Source organism: Rhyacophila brunnea, unplaced genomic scaffold (assembly GCF_057557595.1).
Source record: "Rhyacophila brunnea isolate RB1 unplaced genomic scaffold, BYU_Rbru_1.0 scaffold_22, whole genome shotgun sequence".
NCBI lineage: Eukaryota > Metazoa > Arthropoda > Insecta > Trichoptera > Rhyacophilidae > Rhyacophila > Rhyacophila brunnea.
The window spans coordinates 12,415,694-12,442,790 of NW_028232882.1; the positions used below are offsets into that span (position 1 = coordinate 12,415,694).

Below are 27,097 nucleotides of genomic sequence, written 5' to 3' on the forward strand. Positions count from 1 at the left end.
CAGAATAGAGGTTTGTATTAACAGATTTTGTTTTTAACGAGAAATGGATGTCAGCCACTTGCTCAACCTATTAGCTCCATAACCTGACACACACAAATTGAAAAACAATATGTGTACTTGCCAGACCCAGGATTCGAACCTGAGACCTACAGCGTAATAGTCGAATGCTTAAGCCGCGCGGTCACCGTGGGTGTATATATATATATAAATCCAGCTATCATTGTTGCGTCCTTTTACAGACCCCACAGTATAGCATCCATCAGAAAGACTTGATTTTTCGTAAATTTAGATAAAGTATATTCTTTTTGTCATGCATCTGACGACCGTGAGGTATTAAAATTTTTGAAAAACGTTTATTTAAAAATATACAAAAACAAAAAACCACCTTTTAATAACCCGCTTATCGGAACTCCTTTTACATTAATACATTAAGGCGTCCTGCATATATTTCGTGATAGTGGGTAGCGTCTCGTGCGTCCGACTTGTATACTTCGTTAGATTATCCCAACTATCGGACGTCTTGCGATTTGGCCACTATTTCTTTACGTTTTTGTTTAATAGATTTAATAGGTATGTAGACAGGTTGTTATTGAATATTAAAGCTTTAAAAGAGCGCTATGATCATGGCGCGTTAATTTGAGTTTTTCTGAGACTATTATTTAGAATAGAAAAATTGGAATGGTACTCGTTTATTATGGTTAGTGATAATATGAGATATGTATTGTTGGGTAGGTACTTTCCAACCTTCTTCAGTTCATTCTTCCGCCTCAATTTTCTTTCGTCTTTGTTGGAATACTTATTTTTAGGTCTCATAGTTCTTGATATTTTCTATATAGTATGTGGCAGTGGCGAAGAGTGGAGGTAGGCTGTTAAGATTCGACATAAATTGTGTACACTAAACTTTGTCAGTCATACGTATTTGTTTTCATTGAAATAAGACTAGAGTTCGGTTGGTTCGTTTTTAAATTTTAATTAAATTTTCAATTAAACTCTGCGTAAATCAAGCCATAATAGATAATAGTCAATACATACTGGTAAGTATATCTATAAAATATCTAAAATTATGCAATTAAATCATACATAACTTTGGACATTTTATAGATATAATAATATTTTTTATCTATTATAGTTTGGTTTAGGAAGGGCTTCATTCATTTTAAAAATTAACCAACAATATGTGTAATATGTATTCTTAATCCAACGAAAACAAATAAGTATGAATGAAAAAGTGTACACAGTTTTGTCGTATAGTCCAAAATATACCAAAACTATTTTGGTTTGGTTTAGGCAGGGTTTAATTAATTTTTAAAACTAACCAACACCATCTGTAAATTGTAGTCTTAGTTCAATAAAAACAAATACGTGTGACTAACAAAGTTTAATGTGCATTATTTATGGCAGGTCTTAACAGTCTACCTCCACCCTTCGCTACTGGTAGGTGGTAATTAAGTTTCATAATTCTCTGATTCCCTTTACTGTGATAAGTGAAACTATACTTTGCGGATCCATAAAATTGTATAAGCAAAGAGAAAGGGACGTATTTAATATGAAATTGATAGCATAACACTAAACTTGTATAGGTACATCTGAATAAACATAAAAAAACTAGATATTTATTTATTTTATATAATGTCATCATCATTGTCCAGGATCTATCCGATGCTGGGTGAAAGAAAAATAGTCATAAGCAGCAAAATTATTTTTAATAAATTCATATTTTAATAACCAATGGATAAATTATATGTTTTTCTGTGTGATGTGTAGAATAACAATAGTATACACAAATCAACATGGGACGTCAAACGGTTATAGTATTATAGTTACTTGAAAAAATAACTATACCTAAATGAAGTTAGGTTGGTAGTTAGTAGAAACATTAGTTTATTAAAAATAATAGGCACCCAATATGTACTTCAAAACAATTTAATAATTTAAAAAAACAAGAACAATGCCTAAATAAAGTTAGGTTTTTGGTAGAAACACAATTATGACATTGTATAAGAAAAAAGTAACCCTATATATAATGGAAAATAGGTTAACAAAAACATAAAACAAGAATTACCTATAAGTAACAAAATAAAGTTAAGATGGTTGATAAAAACATACGAGGATCAATAAAATAGCTGGTAATAAACTTTTGCAAAAATTTGCTAAACTCAATAAAGCATCTTTCCCTACCAACAATAAAAATAAAAATGTTATATAATACTATACAAAAACCTAATACTAAGTAGGTAGGTTACCAAAATTCCAAAACAGTAAGTATCCAAAACAATAACGGGAATGCGATAAAATAATAATACTTACCTACCTAATTTACCATACATCGCGTCTGTCCCGAAGGCATCATAGGAATGAGTAATGAATAAATAATAATTATTATTATTGCATCACCCGTGCTGACATAAAAAGCTGGAATACAGCGTTGCCAACCGTAGGACGTACGACACGCGACACATTGTAAACAAAATATACAGGCACTACTACAAAGTTTTGTCAAGTGTTTTGCGCATGTTTTGAGGAACACGCGCCGGGATTGATGTCTAAAGGCATATCGCGCATTCATTACGGTGTGATCGTGGAAGTCGTTGGAGCGTACAACAATTCAACGGTTTTAGCATGGTTTTAGTAAAAACAAACCATTCTTGAGATAAAACAATTCAATCAAATCCTTCCGCACACAACATAACCAAAACAAATGCATATTTTGTTCCTATGAGGTAACAAAACTGCGTCTGGGCTATTTTTATTTTTAGCCTCTATGAGCGTTTGGGAGACGAGAAAACATAAAATTACATGAATTCAATTCTGCGTCCGTATACCGGACACCGTATTACAGTTGGACGCAAGATTGAATGAAAGTGTCCTATTAGATGTCACAGTAATGATAGCGGGATGTATATATGTTTGTTTATACTTGTATATGTATTGTGAAAAATATGTATGTTTTTTAATTTTCATAATATATACTTAAGTACTTACTGATGAAATAACCGCCTCAGCTCGCTGATCCTTATAATATACTGTCCGACAATAAGATCTCATCGATAACAGGAAGTGGCTGTAGTCGCATTTAGAAGACTTCACAGTGATGTACGAGGGTGGGTCAATAAGTCCTTAGAAAAGCCGACAGGTGGCGCGACTAGTACTGTAAGCGGCTTGTTTTCATGCAGCGGCACTACCGATTCAGCATGCTGCGAAGTTTCAATCAGATTGGTCGGGTTGTTGTGTGTTTCTCGTACATTTATGCTTGTGGAAAATGGAAAAATGGAAAATGGAGAAAATTGAGTTTAGAGCTGTTATTAAACATTTTAATATAAAAGGGTTAACAGCAAAGGAAATAAAAAATGAGTTGGATTTAGTTCACGGCATATCTGCTCCTTCACTTGCAACTATTTATAACTGGTTAAATGAATTTAAACGTGGTCGTACATCAACAAAGGATGAACCACGCTCAGGACGTCCTGTAGAGGTGACTACGCCAGAAATGATCAATAAAATCCACGATATGGTGTTAAGTGACCGAAGATTAAAGTTGAGTGAGATAATTGAGGTTACAGGGATCTCAAAAGGTAGCGTCATTTCTATTTTACATGACAAATTGGGCATGAAAAATATTTCTGCAAAATGGGTACCGCGTTTGCTCACAGTCGACAATAAACGCAATAGGGTGGTGGCCTCTAAAGCCCTGTTGTCGCTCATGCAACGCAATCCGGATGAATTTTTTCGTCGCTTTGTGACTGTAGATGAAACATGGATACACCACTATACTCCCGAGACGAAAGAACAGTCAAAGCAGTGGATTGCGAAGGCAAACCATGTCCAAAGAAGGCGAAAACCGTAAAATCAGCTGGTAAGGTTATGGCTACTGTATTTTGGGATGCACGTGAAATTATTTTCGTTGACTATTTGGAAAAAGGAAAAAAAATAACAGGGGATTATTATGCATCTTTATTGGACCAGCTAAAAAACAAAATTGAAGAAAAACGGCCTCATTTAAACAGGAAAAAAATCCTCTTTCATCAGGACAATGCCCGTGTTCACACATGTTTACGATCAATGGCTAAAATTGAAAAATTGAAGTTCGAATTGGTCGACCACCCACCGTATTCGCCAGATTTAGCCCCCAGTGACTTTTTCCTTTTCCCAAACTTAAAAAAATGGCTAAGTGGACAACGTTTTTTTTCAAATGAAGAAGTCATCGATCGGACAAATGCTTATTTTGAGGACCTTCCGAAAACTTATTTTTCTGACGGTTTAAAAAATATTGAGAAACGTCTAACCAAGTGTATTGAGCTCCAAGGAGATTATGTTGAGAAATAAAAAAAAAATACAAAAATAAAAACTGTTTTAATGCTTTTTTCTAAGGAATTATTGACCCACCCTCGTACCTGTTATGGTGGCAATGCGTGTTTAAATAATGTATCGACTCTCTTTTTAGATGCGACTCCTTTTCTTCTTCGCAATAAACTAAAAGTTTCCTAATAATAATTCAAACATCACTCCTGATCGTTTAGATATATTTTTATTATAAAAAGCATCAAATTATGTGAATTGATAGATCCATACACCACGGAACCATAAAATTAAATGATAAATTTGGGGGCGTTCCTGATTTGAAAACGGAAGTGCGATTAACTGCACAGGAGGGGCTTGTTAGTTCACAGTTTTATTACGTGGACAAGAAGTTCTTGTTCGACAGTAGTTAAGAGATCCTCGTTCTGTAGTCCATATTTACCATCATCATCACATTGGTTAACATTGCCGTAAATGTGTCTGAATTCTGCAGCTTTTCTATGTTTGATAGTTATCAGTTCTTTTAAAATGTTGTTGGCATATTTTTAGTAGGTAACAATTATGCACTCCGATAATCAGTCTTCATCATTTATTTGTTTATAAACGGTCTCACAATACTTATGATAAATAAATCACCATTGCCAATTGCCACTCCAAGACAGCATATAGACCTCCATAGTGATGGTGTATCTTAATAAATTAACAAAAGAATATATTGTAAACATTCGATGGTCCATGTCTCGAATCCAAACTTAAAATATTGTCTTATTTTAGGATCAAATCAAGAGAAACTAAAGCATCCAATGATCAGGGTTCCGGCAGTATGGACAGCTTAGCAAGAAATTCACTATTTGCTGCACAAGTTTTACGACTGATACCGACACAGAAAGCCAAAGAAAGGTAAAGTACTTGACAACATATCAGATCAAAATATTGTTTTTATTCATATTAATTTTTTTAATATCTATATGCAAGATAGTTTATAATAAATTAACATCCCTTTTTTTATTTAATGAATTTGGTTACGATGACTTGATATGACTTTAGTTAATAAAAAATCTATGGGTTATTTGCAGAAATTTTCTTCATGGAAGATTAGCATCAAACTCTCTTCTTGGAGTGTCTGAACTCGAAGCAGTATTTCCCAATCGAGATGTAGAAATTTTTGTCGGCACATGGAATATGAATGGACACATGCCACCGAGGTAACTATCAAAACATTATTAATATTAATAACAGGATACTTTTAGAGCCTATATACATTGCCGGCTTGCTAAGTGCCGTGTACTCCATATATGAGTTCCCTATTGTATGAGATGTGTACACACCTAATTCACACGGTTCTCAAAAGCATCACTATTCTAGAACCATCATATCTTGGCTGCATTTTTATAATACTGTATGATTTAAGCGGTGGTCGTCGGCTTATAAATATTCCTGAATGTGCGGGAGGATCCGTAGTTCCGCAGATCGCCGTTGAGACGTCCTCAGCCATGATATAATGGTAAAGCTATTGTAGAGGCGTTTTGTAGCATGTTTCGCATACACAATATAAACGCTGTATTTCTTCCCGCCACATGTCGATTTCATGAGTCGCTCACCATCACCTACTAAACCACGGGATGGCAGTGGCGAAGAGTGGAGATCCGACTTAAATAGTGCACACCAAACTTTGTCAGAAATCTTTGTTCTTTCTTTGACCATGTCCGATCTAATAAGATCATATGGGCCTCCACAGGGTGGAGGTTTGTATTAACAGATTTTTAGTTTTTTTACAAGAAATGGATGTCAGCCATTTGCTCAACCTATTAGGTCCATACTCTGACTCATACACAAATTGAAAAACAATATGTGAACTTGCCAGACCCAGGATTCGAATCTCGGACCCACGACGCTATAGGCCAACACTTAAACCGTGCTGCCATCGTGGGTACTAACTAATTCCATCTGCAATTTGTTGTCTTAGTTCAATGAAAACAAGTAAGTATGACTGACAAAGTGTAGTGTGATCTATCTATGTCGAATCTCTACAGCCTACCACCATCCTTCGCCAATGCGGTATGATGAGTGCTTATGTGTAATAATAATTATGAATCATTTTGATACATGTTTATTAATTCTATACCCAGGAACTTATTTTGTAAAAAAATCATTTTACGTTAAACCTTTATAAAAGCATTCTTTTTTTTCTAGTGAATTAAACGATTTCCTGTTTCCAAATGCAATGAAACATGTACCCGATATACTAGCGATAGGGACACAGGAGTCGATATCGGAGAGGACCGAATGGGAAATCTGTATACAGGAAGCATTAGGACCTTCCCATTTACTGTTTCATTCTACAACTCTTGGTATGTTGTCTGAAATATAATAATGTCTCCATATGGTTATTCCACCACGGTGGCGAAATTAGTGAAGCACCCATATCTGGTGCAGGTTTAAATCCCACATCTGGCATAAATCACATTGATAAAAAAGTGAAGAATAAATTGAACATATCCTACAATTTTATTATAGTCATGTCATGCAGTACGTATTAAAAAAAATATGTTACTACTCGCCACTCGATATTTGACAGCTCATGGGGAACTGTAAATTGAGGCGGCGATTATTTTTCAAAATAGTTATATCTCGCATCTCAATTTTCAATACGTAAATGATGTACTCTATCTCGCTGTAAAACTTAACAGCCAAGAGAGGGGTGTCAAAAGATAGCACTTTTGACAATTGATAATTAACTGCCTGAATACTTAAAGTGATATGTTAGAATAGCCTGGGCTATAATATATGAGGCTATTAGTTTTGAAGCCAGTCATCTCCATATTCCGTAAATTTGAAATAATCGCAAAAAATTGTCTTGCACGTTTAGGATTTGATTTTTAATACTAATTATCACCCTTACAGAATGATGCTGAAAATATGAGACCAATTTTCTAGTATATTTATTTGAAGACATTCTGTCAATTCATTCCAGGAACTCTACACCTTTCTATATTTCTAAGAAGAGATCTGATCTGGTTCTGTTCATTACCTGAGGAGGCGAGCATATCTGTGAGGCCGGGAACGGCATTTCGAACAAAGGGTGCTGTGGCTATTTCATTTGCGCTTTTTGGAACGACATTTTTATTTGTCACCGCCCATCTGACGGCACACCAAGAGAAAGTGAAGGAAAGAGTCCATGATATCAAGAGAATTATACGCGCATTAGACCTCCCAAAGAATCTACCCTTAAAGCATAAGAACAAAGGTAGATATTTAATTTTGTTTTAATGCACTCCTAAAAGAAAAAAGAGTCAGCTTTTTTAAAACCTAAGAAATCACAGTATTTTGAGAGCACCTTGAAGAAAACACAATACAACTCAATGTTATAATTCTGTGTATGATATATTTAATTAGTTTAACAGCTGCCATTTGTGTTTCTCAATTATGCCACTATTCGGCATCATCGATTGTGGCTAAACGGCAGATTTAGGCCACCTAAGATTAAAAAACGGTTAAGTAGCCAACAAGCTGCCATAAACTAATCGTCCTAGTCTGATGCGCAAGGCACTGGCTTCGCAAAACGTTTATGTGATTTTTCTGGGTGTTACTGTGATTGTTACATTTCTACTACTGCACTACTGTCATTGAGCTTCATGGTCTGTTGCAGTGTTAAAGAAAAATGTTTTTGTCTACTTATAATTCCTCATGTCCGGAAATTTGTACGTATGCAGTTTGCTGTATCACACTTCACCGTAAAATGTATCAGAAATATATGGTAGTATATTAAAGACCGTCCAACCTCTTTGGGTCGTTTAGTACTGAGATAAAATTCATGTCTAAATAAAATACGGTTGTTGTCAGTTTACACTTTACTCGCCAGCGGCAAACAAATTTTGAAAATAGCTGATATACTGGATTATTGGTTAGGTTAGATTAAGTTAAGTTAGGTTTTCATTCTTGAATTCATGAATTTTGCCAAAATCGGCTATGAAAATTGGCGCAGTTCCCGCCTGACTTCCTGTAAACCGACTTGTACCTAAAACACTTTAAAAATACATAATAAAAACTACCGAAATACAAGGGAAAGACAGTAGAAAATAGGTATGTAATTAAATTAGAAATCCAGAACAACGCGTATTTTTTTCGTCTCGGTGCTATAGAGTTGACCGTATAGTACACGGTCATCTCTTTCTGATAAGAAAGCTCACGGCGAACTGTGCTACGGTGAAATGTTATATAAACAATTTACATGTAACCATAATTCTTAATACCAGCAACACAACGTATGTCATAAACTATTCACAAGTATTGAGATGATCAAACTGATACTTGAATTGTCATGTATAATTGCTTTTTAAGGTTACATACGATTTCTCAGCGATAGGTAGATCTCCCTATTAATTAACAATTTTGAATCAACATTTATGTGTATTTTTACAGATGTGACAAACAACTTTGACGTGGTATTTTGGTGCGGAGATTTAAACTTTCGCTTAGCCGAAGACAGAGCGTCTGTACTCAGAGGGCTGGCAGACTCAGCTAGAAGGAGTCTAGGAAACGCAAGCGCGCCTGTCACATTGCCGATGGCGTCTCCATCACTCCTACGAGCAGATCAATTAGGCGCAGTTCTTGCGGCTGGTACCATTCTCCGCGGGTTTCGAGAAGCCCCTATACAGTTTGCGCCCACCTATAAGGTAATGTTGAACAAGTTTAATATAGGATAGAGCAGTGGTGAAGGGTGACTTTTGGGAAGAGGTAGGCTGTAGAGATCAGAGAAAAATAGCACATTTGTAAGGTATACTTACAGGAAATAAGAAGATAATACTTACGATATTAGTACTGATGAATAATAATATGTGCACACTAATGACAACGACACACTGAATCGTTGAAATTTCAATAGCTCACCGACGGTATAAAATTGAGCGATGCGTTTAAATTATGTATTTTCATAAACATTCATACACGTAACATACGCCCAAAAATATATCATTGGTGGCTTTGAAAAAAGCCGTTGTTGTCATTTTGCCATTCAAAAAACTTCAATGATTCAAATTCGGAACAATTCGATATTTCAGTAGGTAATTAATATAAAGGCTTACTATATGATCATTTGTACTCTAAGTCAATTCGTCTGTTTTTCTGCAAAAAAAATTTTAAAACATCTTCATAAAATGTTTGCCCACGTTTTAATTTAGTTAATAATTCTTTTTCAATAGCTATAATTGAAGGATTCGATAATCTAGTTTGATTTTGAGTATTTCGACAATTCGAAAACGATATTTTTAAAATTTGATCTTTACTACAACAATGACCAATTTCAATTGGAAAACTAGACATTTTTACTAATAATTTGTATTTAAAGCACTGACGAATGACTTAGGGTACAAAACAAGATAATCTATCCACATTCAGAACACAATAAATCACTGAATTGTCTCACAAAATAAAACTTTACCACCATGTTTTGAACAACAATCTGACTGAATTAAAACGATATAAATTATGTTTGTCTATGACTGAACTAATCTAAATAATTATCACGAATTAATAATTATACCTGATTGAACCCAATAGACATTATTTTTTTAAATCATCTTATTTATTTATTATTTGCTTAAAGCGGCAGGCATAGACAATAAAATTTGCAAAAAGAGATGGAAGCGGGTCTCTCGAGCGCTTCCGAAACGCGACAAAATTTGTAGACTTGCTTGAAGAGATGAGTCATCATAAGTATAGAAAACAATTTTCGATTATGATGTCAATAATCGTCATTCAAAGAACAAAAACAGATGTCGCTACTCGCTTGTAATTTTTTGTTTGATTCTAAACTTGACTAATTTAAACAGTCGGGCCAATCTACATTCAAATTCACACCATAGATCAGGGGTTCCCAACCCCGTGCCCGCGGGCACCATGGCGCCCGCGGAACGATTCGTATGTGCTCGCCACTATTCGACAAAGACAAAATTTTCACGCAAGACACACGTAGAAAACCCGAAGTGAACGAACGCCACGAACTGAGCCGATGAACGCCGAAGCACGTGCTCGTACCGTCACGATTGCTTCGGCAATCATCGGCTCAGTTCGAGTTTTCGGCTTGTACAAGGAGTGATGTGCAAATAGCATTCCCCTCCTAGAACCGCGTTGTTGTCATTGTGATTGCGATTGCTGCTCCGTTCGGGTCGCGACAGTTAGCTAGGAGATATTTTCGTCTTACGAAACACGAATTAGGAGTTTTGATATTCCTTCTATATAGTTCTAAAATGAGTGGAACGAGTAAAAGACAACTAACCTATAATTTTAACACTGACTGGGAGGAATCATATTGTTTCTTTAATGTGAAAAATAATTGCGTATGTTTGTTGAGTGGTAGTAGTATTGCAGTGCCGAAAAAACATAATGTTGAACGACACTTTCAGACAATTCATGCCACTTTTGATGTGAATTATCCACTTAAATCTGAAGTAAGAAAGAAAAAAATATGTCAACTAAAATCAAATCTAACTGCACAACAGACTGTTTTCACTAGACATGTGGAAAATTCACATGCTCGCAAAAATGAAGAAACCTTTCATTGATGGTGAGTTGTTAAAAAAACTATTTTTGACTGGTGCCAATTGTTTGTTTGGTGGATTTTCTAACAAACGTGAGATTGTCTCAGCAACACAAGACTTACAGTTATCAAATAACACCGTCACAAGAAGAATACATGCAATTTCTAAATCCTTAATATCAGAGGACTTTTGGAATACAGTGGACAGAGAAAAGTTCCCATTTTTGAAAAACCGGCATATAAAATTGAATCATTTTTCGGTTCGACATATTTATGCGAATCATTGTTTTCAAACATGAACTGAATAAAATCAAGATATAAATCTCGACTCACCGATGAGCATATTTATGATTATTTGCTAACAGGATTATCGTCATACTCTCCTAATTATGAGGCACTGGCCAATGATATGCAATGCCAAAGATCACATTGACATATTGATATTCTATCTCTATATATATAAAAATCTCGTGTCACGATGTTTGTGGTCAAACTCCTCCGAAATGGCTCGACCGATTTTTATGATTTTTTTTATGTTTATTTGTTAGGTATGAGAATAGATCAACAAGTATATTTCATACCGCTAGGTGATTAGGGTATCTCTATCCAGAAAAATTTTCTTTTATTTTTTTGACAATTTTTTTTTGTATTTTTTTTATTATTTGGCATAAAAAAATACCTATAACCCCAAATTTTCATTCTCCTAACCCTACCCTCCCATTTTTTAATCGCGATTTTATTATTTTTGTATGAACAAATTTAACCGTCGTTCGTATTTCAAACAGAACTAAATTATTTATGTTGTTGAATGACAAATGGCGCTACGTCCGAGAAGAATTCAAGAGAAGCGTCGCGTCATTTTGACATTTCATTCGGCATATCACAACGTAGTGCGTGCAAAATTTTGTACGATTTATTTTAATTTATCTATTTTTATGTGCGTGTATCAAAGTCACAATGCCAGCAAGACGCAAGGGGGGCCATTTGGGCCGTCGAACGAATAAAGCAAGAAAGAACAGACGAACAAATCCAACAAGATAACAAAAATTTGCGTGTAAGCATGTCACAATTGCGTGCATCTTAATCACAAGAGGCACGAGCTGAACGAAATCAACAACGACAATTGGAACGGAGCCAAGCGCGCCGGTTCGTAGTTAACATACGCAGAGCAAATGACCGACAACGCCAACAAGTACATCGAACATTAACATCCGCTTCGTTCCTTCGTCTCGCATTCGAGTATGAGCCAGATATTGAATATTCCGCTCATCCGAAAGTGCTGATTGGTGCTATGGACAAAGAATGTCCCCATTGTCATGCGCTCAAATTCAAACATGAGTCAGCCGGGATGTGTTGCGCATTAGGAAAAGTGCAACTACCATAAATTGAGATACCACCAGAACCATTGAACGGCTTGCTCATCGGCACGGTTCCAGATTCAAACCTGTTCCTGAAGTCCATTCGCACATTCAATTCATGCTTCCAAATGACTTCGTTCGGAGCAACAGAAATAGTTCACAATACTGCGGCAAATGGTCAACAATTCCATTCTTCGTTCAAAATCAAAGGCCAAGTATACCACAAAGTAGGCTCATCGCTGCCAATGCCAAACGAACCACATACATTTTTACAAATCTACTTCATGGACGGTGAGGACATCAATCATGTGGATGCACGTTGCGGCTACAATAGCCTCAATTTGCCTAATGCCAGGCGCATCGTCGGCGAACTGGACGCCCTGTTGAATGAGCACAATGAATTATTGAAATTCTTCAAAGCACACATGCACGGATTGCAAAGTGATAATCACGCTATTGTCATCAATACTGATAAAACACCAGCTGGAGAGCATGTGCGTCGATTCAATGTGCCTGTTGTTGACGACATTGCTGGAATCATGGTTGGCGACCGCACATCGACGCGAGAAATCGTGATTCGAAGAAGAAACAATAATCTGGAGTTCATCGCTGACACACACCGTTCATACGACGCTCTCCAATATCCGCTAATTTTCTGGAAGGGACAAGACGGATATTGCATAAACATTAAACAACGAGATCCTGTCACAGGTAATTCATTCATTATGAACATCATTACTCATTTTGAATTAAGAAAATGAATGGTTGATGTTTTTTTGTTTTTATCGGCGGTCATCGTCTACAGCGCTCTATTCCTCTTTCTGTCATAGATCCCATCCCCACACACTTACGATACATTCGTTATTTTTTATTTAACAACCAAAATATTCACTAGAAATAATTTATATGGCAGAACAACGTTTGCCGGGTCAGCTAGTTTTTTTATAAAATGTTTTCTTTGTATTTGTGTTTTTTGTTTACTTTGTTTACGTTTTGTAAATACATGTCTCTGTGTGTATGCAATTTGAATAATAGTTTTATTATTTTGAAACATTTTTGTTTATTATATATTAATAAATTATGAATATAAGAAAATAAATTATGGTAAAATGAAAAGTTATGGAAGGAGTTTGTCGATTAAAAATAAGCGGTGCCCGCCACCCTACCGATATTTTAGAATGTGCTCTAGAGTACAAAAAGGTTGGGAACCCCTGCCATAGATGACTCTTAATATTTTAAAATATTCCATATTTTTATTTATGTATATTGTATTTAAATTTGAAATAAATACTTGAAGATATAGTTTTCTTAGAAGGTAGGCTTTAAATAATCGCTTAGTATGGAGCCTTCGCCACTGGGATGGAGGTATGTATGAAGAGATTGATTGCAAATTTTTCATATTCTCACGGAGTCGTTGCTATATTATATAGGATACGATTTTAGCTAATTTCACATAGGTTTTACATGTTCATAGTTTTGACTTTTATTAAAGATTCCGATGTTTCACCTAAGACAGGTGAGCCAATGAAATTTTATATCACTCAGGAAAGAATGAACCTTCAGATAATAATATATTAAACCATCAATATTAAAATACATGTATATCATGGCAAGTAGTAGAATAGAATGCAAAATGTTGCAATTTCTCCTAAAAATTATGAGTCAATTGGAAACTCCAATAAAATATTTACCAAATATATTGTTAATTTTGAATAAAAGTAAAGTATTATGGATATATCGACATAAGAATAATTTTAAAAGGTGATCAAATCACAGACACCTGTAGGTCTATTATATACACAAGGCTGCTATCGGCTGCTAACAAGGGTAGTTTATCATATTTATGTATTGAGGTATAATGTTACAATAAGTTAGCTGTCTAAACTGTCTATCTCGCTCTGAAAGTTAACACAGCCAAGAGAGATGCTGTTAAAACATAGCACTTCTTGACAGTTCAGACGGTTAACTTATTGTAACAATTAACCACCTCAATACATAAATATGATAAACTACCCTCTATAGCTGCAAATAGCAACCTTGTGTATAGAATAGTTGCGCTGATGTACCAAAATATGGCTTTATTCTCAATTTCAAACAACGTCATTTAGCTTATAAACTATTAATATATGTTATATGATCATGAAATGTTTATTTCTAAGATGAGAAAAGATAGAGCATAATAATGACACAATACATTTTTCTTACGAAGTATACAAATTATTAAAAATTAGCTCATACGCGCCGGCTAGACCGCAACAACTTGCCTGCGCGGTATAGTTTGTACAAAAAATTTGCGCGAACTACAGTTTTCCCGACACAAACCGGTTTACGCAGGTAAGCTTGTGGTAAAGCATGAGCGTCTAGCCGGCGCTTTAAAGTTACCCCAAATTTCGACCTTTACACGGCATGTGGGTCCTTACAGCGCCAATACAAAATCAATGTTTCTTCGTTTGATATAAATTTACGTTTATCCAGCTTAAATATTTTGACAGTTTTGTATAATGTTCCGACATTATGGATTAAATTGTATATGTGTGCACAATGTGAATGTAACTGTGTTGGCAGAAACCGATATGTCTAGAAAAGTAGAAGGAAGAGAAATGCACTGTGACTTCCCAAAAACCAAATACATACAATGACAATTAACTGTAAAAATCTCAAGCAACGTAACTTGATCTGGCTTATTTGATTTTGTGTTGACAGTATGATCCCGGTACTCAAAGATTCGACACGTCTAGTAAGCAACGTGCTCCAGCCTACACCGATCGTATTCTCTTTAAGACTAAAACACAAGGAACCTCCACGTCTTTACCAGGTATCTACTCTTTTTACTTCAACTTTATTCAGTATGTGGGTCCTTCAATGCAGCTGACTGGTATCTATTCTTGGTGGAAAGCTATTGTAGAATAAAATGATACAATATATTATAACACTTACGAGGATACACGAGTGGAACAAAAAATTGTAAGGTTTCGAGACGCTTGTTTTCATAACAAACGTCTTATTTAGGAATAAAACAAAATATCGCACATCCGGTGCAATAATGTCATATAAGTGCATAACACGCTTTTTTTCAGGAGATTGTGAACTTGATAGAGTCACATGGTTTCATGATTTGACATAATATAATATCTTTGACGGAAACTATAATAACTACACTTATGACATTGACACACCACGTGCGGTGACCTATTAGGCATGTTTTTTGACATTAATCTCATTTTTTATTTTTTAGCACTTGTGACGTTGTTGCACCGGATGTGTGTCATTATGATTCTTTTGGAAGATCGATATGTTTACGTGAATGTTAATTTATATGTATTGATACCAAATAATATTTATTATATTATCATAATGCCTAAATCCCCCATCAAAAATCCTCCAACCGACAAGAGTTGGGAATATAATGATATTGTAATTGTAAATGAGTCAAGGCTAGACCGTGATGCACAGCGAAACAAAGAAAAAGAAAGTTACCGTTATCTGTTTCTGGGCGGACGGAGGGTCGAGAGTGGGTAGTACGGTCAGTCGGTAATCTACCCTTGAGCCTTTAACATCGCCTTTAAATACGATTCGCCACCTTTTTGCGCCAAAGCGTGCGATTACAAATGCAATTAATTGTTACTTGTCAAGCGAAATATACTTACGTAATGTCCCTGAATCAGTGTTTTTAATAAGTGAAAAGTATAAATCAACACCCTACGTAAACCCCTACCCCTCAGTATGAATATATATTTGTTTATTTATCCAATCTACAAAGGTTATTTTGTATCTGCAAACAAAATGTCAAAAGTATGCTTCAAATTATATCGAATAAATAAAAGCGATAATCGTATACCGCTTTTTTTTACCACGGTCGATCCTAATAAGATTGTATAGGCGTATGTGATGTACTCACGGATTTTTGTGATTATGAGAAATAGATGTTAGCCACTTGCTTAACCTTTTAGGTCCATACTCTACCTAGGTTGAAACTCACGTTGAAAAATGTGTGAATTTTTTCCAGATCCGGGACTCGAACCCGGAACCCATGACATTATAAGCTGAGTAAAAACCACTCACCCGTCGTGATAAAACATTTTGCTAAAGCTATTTTGCTTTTTGGTTCACTTCGAAATCACATCAATAATATAGCATTGTCTTTCCGACTGTGATGCTTGACAGCATATAAACGTCAAACGTCTATCTGGAACAGTTTTTTTTCACACTTTTATTTGCAATTGTAATAATAAAATTACATAAACATGACTTAAAAAGTCTATACCGCCACTTTAAAAGGAAAGTATTCAAATGAATATATTTTATCCTAACATGAAATAAATGCCAAAAAATTTGATAATCTTAAATCTATTACACAAAAATTAAGGTTTAAAAACCATATTATATCATGCCATCAAATATGGCGGTTGACTTAGTCGCCGCAGGGATTGATGTTTTCGCAACTATTGCATTTGACTTGAGTTGTCTGGAGTCGATCTTCCCTTTCAAACATTACATATGGACAGTCCCAGTACCCAGGCCATTACTCTTAATGGCATGATATTTCTGTGCCCTGCAATTAGTCATTGTTGAAGAATCATTGGTGAAGCTAGTTTCAACTACAAAGCGTAATTGGAGAGAACTAATATATAACGAATATTATTTAATTACTAAGGCTCGATACGAAATGTGTTTTGCAGGACTTCGCAGAAGTAGCAGTATACCAGTATCAGAAAATGCGTCCATAGTCAAATGTTTGGCTTACGACTCCGTACCATCGATTTGTTCGAGCGACCACAAGCCTGTCTGGGCTCTTTTTACCGCCTCCTTGAGACCCGGAACTGATATGTATGTATTAACCAATACGTTTCATAAGAATAAGACAAATATGTTGTGCAAATCTGGTATGAAGAAAAGACAGGTAATGTTTTGGCATCGATACCATGACGTGTCAAACCCAAATCCAAAGTCGTATATGCAGTAAGGGGTTTCATTCTCTTATTATATCATCCCTGTCAAAATCAAACCGCTTGCTTGACTATAAATGCATAACACAATATAATTTAATAAACTGAAGGTAATTCCAGCAGTTCATTGTACTGCTAAATATTCAGGTCTCTTCTTAGCATACCGGCCCATTTAAAAGTGACTTAACAAATTTGAGACCCATTATAATCAATCTTTTTACTATGTTCTGTACTTTTTGTGTATTTCAATATACCTATGTATGTATATTGGTGTACCTCTGTGCGTATTTCAATATGCCTTTATGTGTATTTCAGTGTACCTTTGGCGGCCGGCCTGTTCAATCGAGAAGTGTATTTAGAAGGTATAAAGAGACGAGCTGCAGTATTAGATCATCCGCCCGGAACCTCCGCCGTGTGTACTATACAATAATTTTTTTATCTACATTAATAGTAATTCTTACAAATTGTGATCAAACCTCATTATAATAATATCAAATTCATATCTAATATTTAAATCATTCCCCATTCGTCGTAAACCTAACCTCTAAAATATCTGACACTTACTATCCAATCAATTTTTAATTCTATTCCATTAATGTCTATACGCTCTGTACCAAACCATTATCCAAAGTAGTTCATACATCTTGTAGTTTTGGCAAGACTATTTACTTCTATAATGAATAATATCAATATTATATTGCAGATATTCTGACAGTAGAGGGTATGACCTATCCACACAAATACCAACTTCACAGAAATGACCGAAAACTGAACATTTATTTTACATGAAGCTAAAAGATTTTTTTTTATCAATTGCAATTAGTTTATGGAATTATTATAAGTATTTAAAACATGCAGATTTCTAAATTTTGCTTTTAAAATGTGCAAGAACCCCAGTGCCAACACTGTATAGTGACAGGATTACTGAATTGTTATTACCTTGGTTACTCGAGTAACCAAGGTAATAACAACTCAATAATCCCGGCGTGATACATTCCACTCGCAGTGGGTACAATGGAATAAAAGCTGTCGTCTAATAATTTTAATTAAACAAACTCTAAAGAGTCGGAAAACCATTAACTGAAACTCGATTCAGCGAACTTGATAGCAAAACCCCAGCAAGCTCCAACTTTCAAAAGAAGGGTTTCTTCAATATTTTTGGTTTTCCCTAACAGGACAAACATTATATTATTTACTGATTTTATTAGGTGAGCGACACTATTTGGCTACCTAGCCATGGAATTTTAATTTTGACAAGAATAGAATACAGACGGCCATCGACTTTCGTCCATGCAGTCTCCACAAAGAAAAAAGGGTGGTATTCAACTATCTCTTGACGAGTTTATAAAGAAAACACCTGATTACTAATACACCTCGTTAACTTTATTATACTCATCGATAAATAAATATTTTAACACTTTTTGATGTTTTTTTATATTACTGTACTTTCATACATTCAACATTCGTCCACATTTCCAGGAACGAATTATGTACGAAAGTCGAGAGCCGCCTGTATATTTTTACTGTCAGAATGCCTGCAATATGTTATATTTTGATTGACATTAAAATCATTTTATGGTACCATGTTGTTTACATGTAACTGTGCTCTATAATGAAGTACACTATCTCTCTAAGCTTTCACCCTTGAAATAATTTTTAAAATCAAAATATACATACGTATGACAACACCGATATTGATTTGGTACTGAGATGTAGAAAATAACCTTAAATGCTACTATTTATTCTATTTAGAATCTATCTAGCTAAACAAGGGTAGATTACATAAAAATGTCATTGCTATTTCGTAATGACGAAATTCAATATCAAAAACAATTATTTATTATTCAACTATGTATGTCCAAAAATTAATTCTTGTAAAGTTCAAAATGCTTTTTTTGGTTTCAATGGGTAAATTAGAAATTAAGTCTTTCGCCTTATCTTGTCACTTGTCAGTATTACTGGAATGGCATCCTAGGATATGTGATGATGTTCGTGCCTCATTTCTTTTTGTACTACGCTGATTACGTAATAATATTATTCGATTCATAGACGGGGGTGTTAACTCAATAAAAACAATTCAAATATTGCTTTGTTTATCCTGGTTATGGTGCTATATATTCTTATCATCGTCATTGGAAGAGCGACAACCAGCAAGGTTATTCTAACATATCACTTAACATCCAAAAAGAGCTACATGTGATAAATATATCGCATTTACCACTTTATGTATTCAGGCAGTTAATTATTACAATAAGTTAACCGTCTGAACTGTCAAAAAGTGCTATCTTTGAACAGCCCTCTCTTGGCTGTATTAACTTTTAGAGCGAGATAGAGTATGTCAATTTGACATATTAAGAATTGAGATTCAAGATCTGACTGTTTTAAAAAATAATTACGTCACCGCTGCCGCCTTCTTTTATAGTTCCCCAGCTGTCAAATATCGAGTGACTAGTAGGAGCTAATAGTAACATAATATTTGTTTTACTGCAATTACATTTGTGTTGCAATCGCACTGACATAACTAATAAAATTGTAGGTTATGTTGATATGTTTGACGTTTCAATTCAAAATTCTTGGGTTCGGTCGTATCTGCCAGCACAAACGAATTTAACCGACATGTAGACCGACAATATTGTAGATAACAGTCGATAACCGCCTTGTGTATGGAACGACTTCGGTGTTAATTTGGACCAATGAAAATAACGGAAACGTGCTAAAGTGCTAACTGTTAAGAATAGCTGTGCTGGGATAGTTCCTGGTTCCCAAGAATTCCTCCCCAACCATGGTGGTTTTTTTTGCAATCATTGATAACTCAATCCTCTTCTACTTTTTGGTGCCTTCTTCTATTGAACGCTGGCAACCAACTTGCAGTGCACTTCCCTCTCCTGGGTCAGTCGTATCAGAACGACTTTGACATTGATCCACTTTCAGAGGCTGCATAGCCAAGAGTATATCTTTCTACCCCTGCATCATGTGTTGCGGAAAATATGGCCATAGTATGCCCTATGTACCCATATATACCCTAGCCGCCTTCACTTTTTTCAGTTTCTAGTTTTTCACTGCCACATACATCCACCGACCTTCAAATGGCACGTCTCCCCGTAAGCAATCTTTGAATTACTTTCATTGAGTTAATAACACCTTCACGCATATGATACCGGTTATAAAGAACCATAACTGAAACTTTCAATGAATGAAGTTAAACTAAGAAAAACACAATACACATTTGTGCAATATTCAATCAGAGAATATATCATCACCGTTCAGGCAAAATTCACCAACCCAAAAAACATCATTTCGTGATATTGCAATTTGAAAATTTGAAGATGAAGAAAAGATCAGATTTTAAGGTTTTATCTAATATTAAATAATTTTCTCATGTCTTCTTAATAAATTCTTTATGTTACTTTTACTTTTTGATGCTAATTAATACATCTGGAAAGTTTGAAGGAGGCAAGATAGCTACAATGTGGTTTGGTGACTTATGTTTGTTAATAATCTGGATAAATACGATCTTATTATGACAAGCTAAAGTAACTATTCCAGTTTAGTTATTTTTGCCTGTTTCATACGAGTATTAGAAGTTTTCAAATGACAAATCAGTAAGTCACCATGCATAGTTTAGTAACATTTGCTTCTATATTTATAATGAAGAATTTATTTTTTATAGTGTCAATAATCTCTATACACCTATAATGACTTATTACTGAAAATCATTCAGTGAAAAACAAACGATACGGATTTAAGCAACATTTTACTAACTAATGTACTGTGGTGACTTTTGCATCTTAGAACATAATTTTACGCTTCGGGTGACATACATACTCAACTCAAAACTGGCTATTTGAGTGTTGGCGACTTTTACCTGAATGGTGATGATATTTCAGTAACCTTTGACATCATATTTTTAATTATTGTGTCGAATCCTAAAACAGATAATTATTTATTTAAATTTAAAAGAATCTATTTTAATTAACTACCAAAGAGCTACTAATACGTACATTATAAAAAGATTTATAAAATATTTATATTATTTTGACATGCACAATTTAGTAAGCTATAATTTTACAACATACATCATAAATTTATGTATTTACATAATGTATTGTGACATTATTAAATGATATATTTTTATTTTAATGTACTTTGTATTGGGTGATAAATAACAAGATATTGACAATTTGTAATATGTAATTGATACAAAAATATTAATTGCAATGTGAGCTACTGCATAATTAAAGCAGATTTTCGTTATTAACAATTTAATTGAAATTAATGCCACATTAAATTGGTTTACTTTAACTGTGGTATAATTTATAATGCAATAATTTGCATAACACTAAAATTATATTTCTAGCAGTCCCAAACTGCTAATTTTTGGTCTGTGAAATTCGGAATCATTTTTAGATTATTATTACATTATTATCAGGTAGGTAGAGGAAGGACATATTCTTCTGGCAGCGCGTCCATGGCAAAATCATTTCGTAATGGTGTTGGTGTCATTTGAAAGTAATGGTGGCCTGTACACGTGCATGGATTTTCTGGCACCGTTAGTGTGTTAATTAAACTATCGCGATAACAACTGTTTACAGTGCTAACTGTCTCGCCAATATCATTCTTCAAGCGTTAACGAGACACATTGTTGTCATTTTATGGTGCTATTTGATAGGTTGTGAAAATTGATAAATGTTAAAATGCTCTGCGCGGTGCAGTTTCTATTTTTTCCGGCGGGCTCGCCACTATCGTTCTACTGCGCAGGCGCAGATACTGCACAAGTTCCAACTATCATGTGAAAATTCAGAAGCTGCTGAACTTTTTTGATCCATCCATGCAATCTTGCAATTTGCAAAATGTGCATTTTCTTGTTATGGCCGTAATAATACGTACTGTCAGCAATAAATCCATGCACATTGAAACGGGTTATTACAATACTAACACCTATACTTCCAAAAGAATCTGACACCACTCTACATATTGTCAAAAAAAATTAATTGGATAATAATTAAGTGATGTTTAACCAAAACTGAAATAATTAGGTACGTTTAAATTTTTGTACTTTTATTTTTTATTTAGTGTTATTCTTGATGGTAAGGGGTCATCTATATATAATGTCTTACGATTTTCAGTATTTTTCAACCCCCATCTCTTTAGGCCGGTTCGGATTAGTCGAGTAGTTTAATCTAGTGGCGAATGATTTAGTAAGTGTAAGTAAAAGTGTCCGAACACAGTACATTAGTGAGTGACGTGTCAAAGTAACAACGTAACAAAGCAAAAATAAATAAGTTAATACCTTCATTTGTAATAGCTATATCAGAAGAATTGGAGGAAGAAATTCTACGACAACTAATGAACTTGATTAAAGATAACGTGTTCGGACTTATCTCGTGGCTTCTTTGGTATTTAGTGAGAGCTGGTGGGGGCCGCTACTCGACTGAAAAATTAGAACAAAATGGATTGACTCGACTAAATTTGTGTGCTCATACACGTTTAGTTACCTTCTAAATTTGTCGCCACTCGACTAATCTGAACTGGCCTTTAGACTGTGATGTCATATTATGATATTTCAAAATGATAATAATTTATATAAGACCGGTTTCCTCTTACAACATTATCATACTTGTAAATCTTTGTGTTTTCTTAAATATGTACATATATAACGAGTGTTCTGACTCTTGTCTCTCTTGAATGTCTCTTCGTTAAAAATTCCTTTGCATGTCTAAATTTTTCTTATTTAATTTGAAGGATTACTAGCTAGCAGATGTGCAACCGTAACTTATTTCTTTGGAAATGGTTTGACCTATGAATTCATACATTGGACTTCAATTATAAACTAAAACAATACCTAATAGTGATTAGGAATTTTAACCAAAAGCAATATTTATCGTATCAAAATTTAATAATTCTACCAGTATTAAAAACATTATTTAAATGTTGTTAAAAAACCTATTTTACTGAAATGTTATTACATAATGTGTATATTAATCATGGCTTATTTTTTTTTAAACATATTCGGCTATTTTAAAATTTTGAAACATTCCATTGTTTTATAATATTATAGCACAGTGGCGAAGACTGCCTGTTGGGTTAGCTATGAGTAATTAAAAAAACATGCACACTTTAACAGTCATACTTACGAGACTTCAACATTTTACAAAATAACATTATTATATTAAATAATGTAGCTTTAATTATTAATGATTTTAAGTAGGTATATTAAAATTTCCATTTATTATACTATTTCATGATCAAACGTCTCAAACTAAAAGTTAAACTACCTGAAAGTTAAACTGCCCAGACTCCGTATCTGACTGTCACTCCTATACAATTAACATTTTACAAACATACAGTTTTATTTTTCTGGTATGTCGTAAGCTCGTTGCAAATTGCTCATTCATCCATACATTATTTTAATATTACTTTAAAGGTGTCAAATAGGTTTGAATAATCGTGAGATTTCTGAGCAGTCAGCCAGATGCCAAGGTAAACATTAAATATCAAATAATCCTTTTTTTAATGTTAGCTCTAAATATTTGCTTAGTAAGAAGTCTTCGCCACTGTTATAAAATGATTTAGTATTTGTGAAAATGGTAAATCTTCAATTTATAAATAAACTGTTGTTAATGCTATCGATTGAAATGAATAAGTGACATATTTTGTTTCCGAATCTTATTGTTATTTCTATTGACATTTTGACATCTTGTATAAAACTTTACTACCTAACCATCTTTCGATAGATACATACAGTAAAACCCCGTTAATACGAACACTGTTAATTCGAAATTCGCCCTAAATTGAAATTTTTGCGAAAATTCATAACATCTATTTATAGTGATCTCAAACAAGTTTACAGTTTTAATATTTTTTGTCATATATTTTTTATTTCAAATTCAATTTATTAAGATTTCTATCCTGTTGATTTCGAACTTTTCTTTTGACCATGTCTGATCCTAATAGGATCATAATATGGACCTCCACACAGTGAAGGTTTTGTATCAACAGATTTTTGTTTTTACGAGAAATGGATGTTGGCCACTTGCTCAACCTATTAGGTCTATACTCTGACTCCAAACACAAATTGAAAAACAATATGTGTATTTGCCAGACTCAGGATTTGGACCTGAGACCCACAACATTATAAGCTGCTCGGCCATCGTGGGGATGTTATTTCGTTAGTTTGTGATTTTGAATTAACGTGGTTTTACTGTAATACATACAAAAATATTGTGTGATTCATATCTGACATCTTGACTTTACAATCTCTTCGTACAAATTATGTATTTACCTGATTTTCTGTTTGTTTTCATAATATTTAAGTGTTACATTTCATATCATCAAATTTCTCATGTAAAATTCCTTACCTTTAGAAACATTAATTTATAAAAAAAAAACAATGAGCTATATCTAGTCATAGTGAATCTGCATATAATGCTAGTCATTTATATATTTGTATGTAGGTTTAAAAGTTAACTCTTACCTCTATAGCGATGCTTTCTGAGCAACCGTAACTTAAAACAATTTCAGTCTGAGGGTGCAATTAATTTTATGTATTTTAGTTAAATAAAATGTTAAGCTTTTTACAAATCTTAAATTGAACTAAAATACTTGCAGTAATGTACGTGAAACTTCTAGTCGAGGGACTTTGCTGTGATGTAATGAAATCTTTAAGAAACCTCTCTACTAAGAAAAGAAGGCATATTATGTAATGTCTCACGCTAACATGGGATAGTATTCTTCAAACTATAACATGAGATAATTTTTTTTAAATATTATTTGGATACATCCGCAGTGCGGTGACCATAATTATTGTGCTCCTAGAGGACGAATAAAAGAGAGAAAGGAGTTGACTGTAGGATTTTATGTTACAGATTTTTTTACTATGTGTGTGTTTGATGCTACCAATTATCCTCTATTTTGGTTTTTTGATAAAAGAAATCATTTGGCCTCTGCTAACCCTCTTCTCCCTCCTTCCGTTTTCGGTAGTTTTCTTGCTTTTGTGCGGAAGTTAACCGTTAGATAATGTTATTGTTTCGATTTTGTTGTAAGTGCCATTTTAGCAATTGTCATTTTTTTCTTTTGTTGGTGTGTAGATATATTCCCTACCTTTCAAACCATGTGTCATTCAGTACTCTAGCCATAGTAGGTGCAGAGCACTGGGAACAAATGTAGATAACGCGAAAGTCTGACACCGCTGACCTCTATGTGTACTGAAATGTATGAAAAGTGCCACCGAAATTTTATCTGTCAAAGTGAGAGAGAATCAAAAATACAGCCCCTGGCATTTTAATAAATTCTAACCACCGTATCCAAATTTTGCAGACATCTAGATTTGCTGAGATATTGTGGTATAAAGTTATTAATTACTTGGAATCTTAAGGAACGTATAATGGCAAGAACTGGGCCTCTTTACTGTCCCTCTAGTCAGAAATGTATTTAGGTCTATGCAATAATAATTTATTCATTAATATTATATGTGCCTGTGATCTATGTTGATTTTGTGTATGTACCAAAAACTTAAAACACTACCGTTGCCTTCTTGTTGGATATTACTAAATACATAATAGATAGGGCTCGAAAAAATTTAATTAATTTATATATTTGTAGGAATCCAGTGGTCGAGGTGGTTTCTACCATTCCAGTTTATTTATTTCTCCCACCTCGGGCGCTGTTGTAGCAGTTGTAGCGGTAAAGCTTACCCGTTATGGCGAAACCGCTTAACCATGAATATAGAAGCACACCTTCCGGTGTGCAAGAAGTAGGCGTGGCTAATTAGTATGTTCCAAGAATGAGTCGAGTATATATTGTTCTCTTTGGGTGAGAAGTTTACTTTATATGATACAAAATTGTATTAAATGTTTTGAAATGTACACACTGCCTTCATAAGGACATGTGTGAGATGTTGTTTTTAATTTTACTACTTATTGTAAACTAATGACTGGATTCGAATCCCCCGAGTCTGAAAAAATTCACATATTGTTTTTCAATGCGTGTTTGGACCCAGAGTATAGACCTAATAGGTTGAGCAAGTGGCTAACATCCATTTCTCGTAAAAAAAAAAACAAAAAATCTGTTAATATAACCTTCACTCTGTGGAGGCCCATTAGGATCTAACATGATAAAAAAATACTGGTAATTTTAAAAGCGAGAAAGATCAGTGCAATTTAGACTATAATGTTGTTTAATCGGTAAACGGGAAGTAGGTAGTAGAATTTAAATTATTGACAGGTTACACGTGTGTGAAATCAACGCCATCTGGAGTTGACCTTATTCTTTCATGTTTCTAATAGGTATTCTATCATTTTTTATGACCAATGAATGCTTGATAAGATGAGAAAGATAATAAAAGTGGTCTTGTAGTTCAAGGGAACAATTGAGATGAATGCGCTATGCCTTAATTATAATTTTGATTATAAAAAGGTATACTTTTCGATATATCAAAAGTATAATCTCATTTTTAGTAACTTTTTAAGAGAGACAAAGAACATGTTATTAATTTGTAATATTTTTTTCTGAAAATTAATTTTTAATAGTTTTAATAATCTTGCCAGACCTAACATTTTTAAATAGACATCTGGCGTATGGCGTTAAATCTACCGTTTTTTGACAACGCAAACTGCTTAAAATTTCACACAAAAAAGCTAGCATATCGACTGTGTTTAGGAAAAAGGCCGTAACCCTCGATTTTTCGAAAAGTGCTTTTATTAGATATTAACAAAGTATACAACTAAATACACGTTCTATAAAAAGGAAGTAAGCCGCAAATGCCGAATTATTATCTAAATTCAGGTTTTAATTGAGCTTTAATTAAGTTTTAATTTAAGGGAAAAAGCATTTACCCTCAATTTTAATGATTTTTCTGTAAAAACTTCTTTAATTATTATTAGATCACAAATTAAATACACCAAATCATCAATCACCGCACCCAATGTCTGTGCTTATTTTTTTTTAATATTAAACCAAAA

At 34.1% G+C, this 27,097-nt stretch overlaps 1 protein-coding gene across 2 annotated transcripts in view; it reads left to right on the forward strand.

Moving 5' to 3' along the window:
- INPP5E (Inositol-3-phosphate synthase) overlaps nucleotides 1-27,097 on the forward strand; it is a 28,982-nt gene extending 1,885 nt beyond the window's left edge. Inside the window, exons 2-10 of one of the 2 annotated variants that reach the window (XM_085949650.1) lie at nucleotides 5,071-5,196; nucleotides 5,373-5,501; nucleotides 6,490-6,647; nucleotides 7,271-7,543; nucleotides 8,719-8,972; nucleotides 14,896-15,007; nucleotides 16,872-17,019; nucleotides 17,454-17,550; nucleotides 25,740-27,097. In XM_085949650.1, coding sequence (XP_085805776.1) covers nucleotides 5,071-5,196; nucleotides 5,373-5,501; nucleotides 6,490-6,647; nucleotides 7,271-7,543; nucleotides 8,719-8,972; nucleotides 14,896-15,007; nucleotides 16,872-17,019; nucleotides 17,454-17,550; nucleotides 25,740-25,853 — 1,411 coding nt within the window. In that variant the 3' untranslated portion in view covers nucleotides 25,854-27,097. Of the gene's footprint in view, nucleotides 1-5,070; nucleotides 5,197-5,372; nucleotides 5,502-6,489; nucleotides 6,648-7,270; nucleotides 7,544-8,718; nucleotides 8,973-14,895; nucleotides 15,008-16,871; nucleotides 17,020-17,453; nucleotides 19,903-25,739 lie in introns of those variants that run through there. The other variant, XM_085949651.1, reaches the window with a different exon arrangement.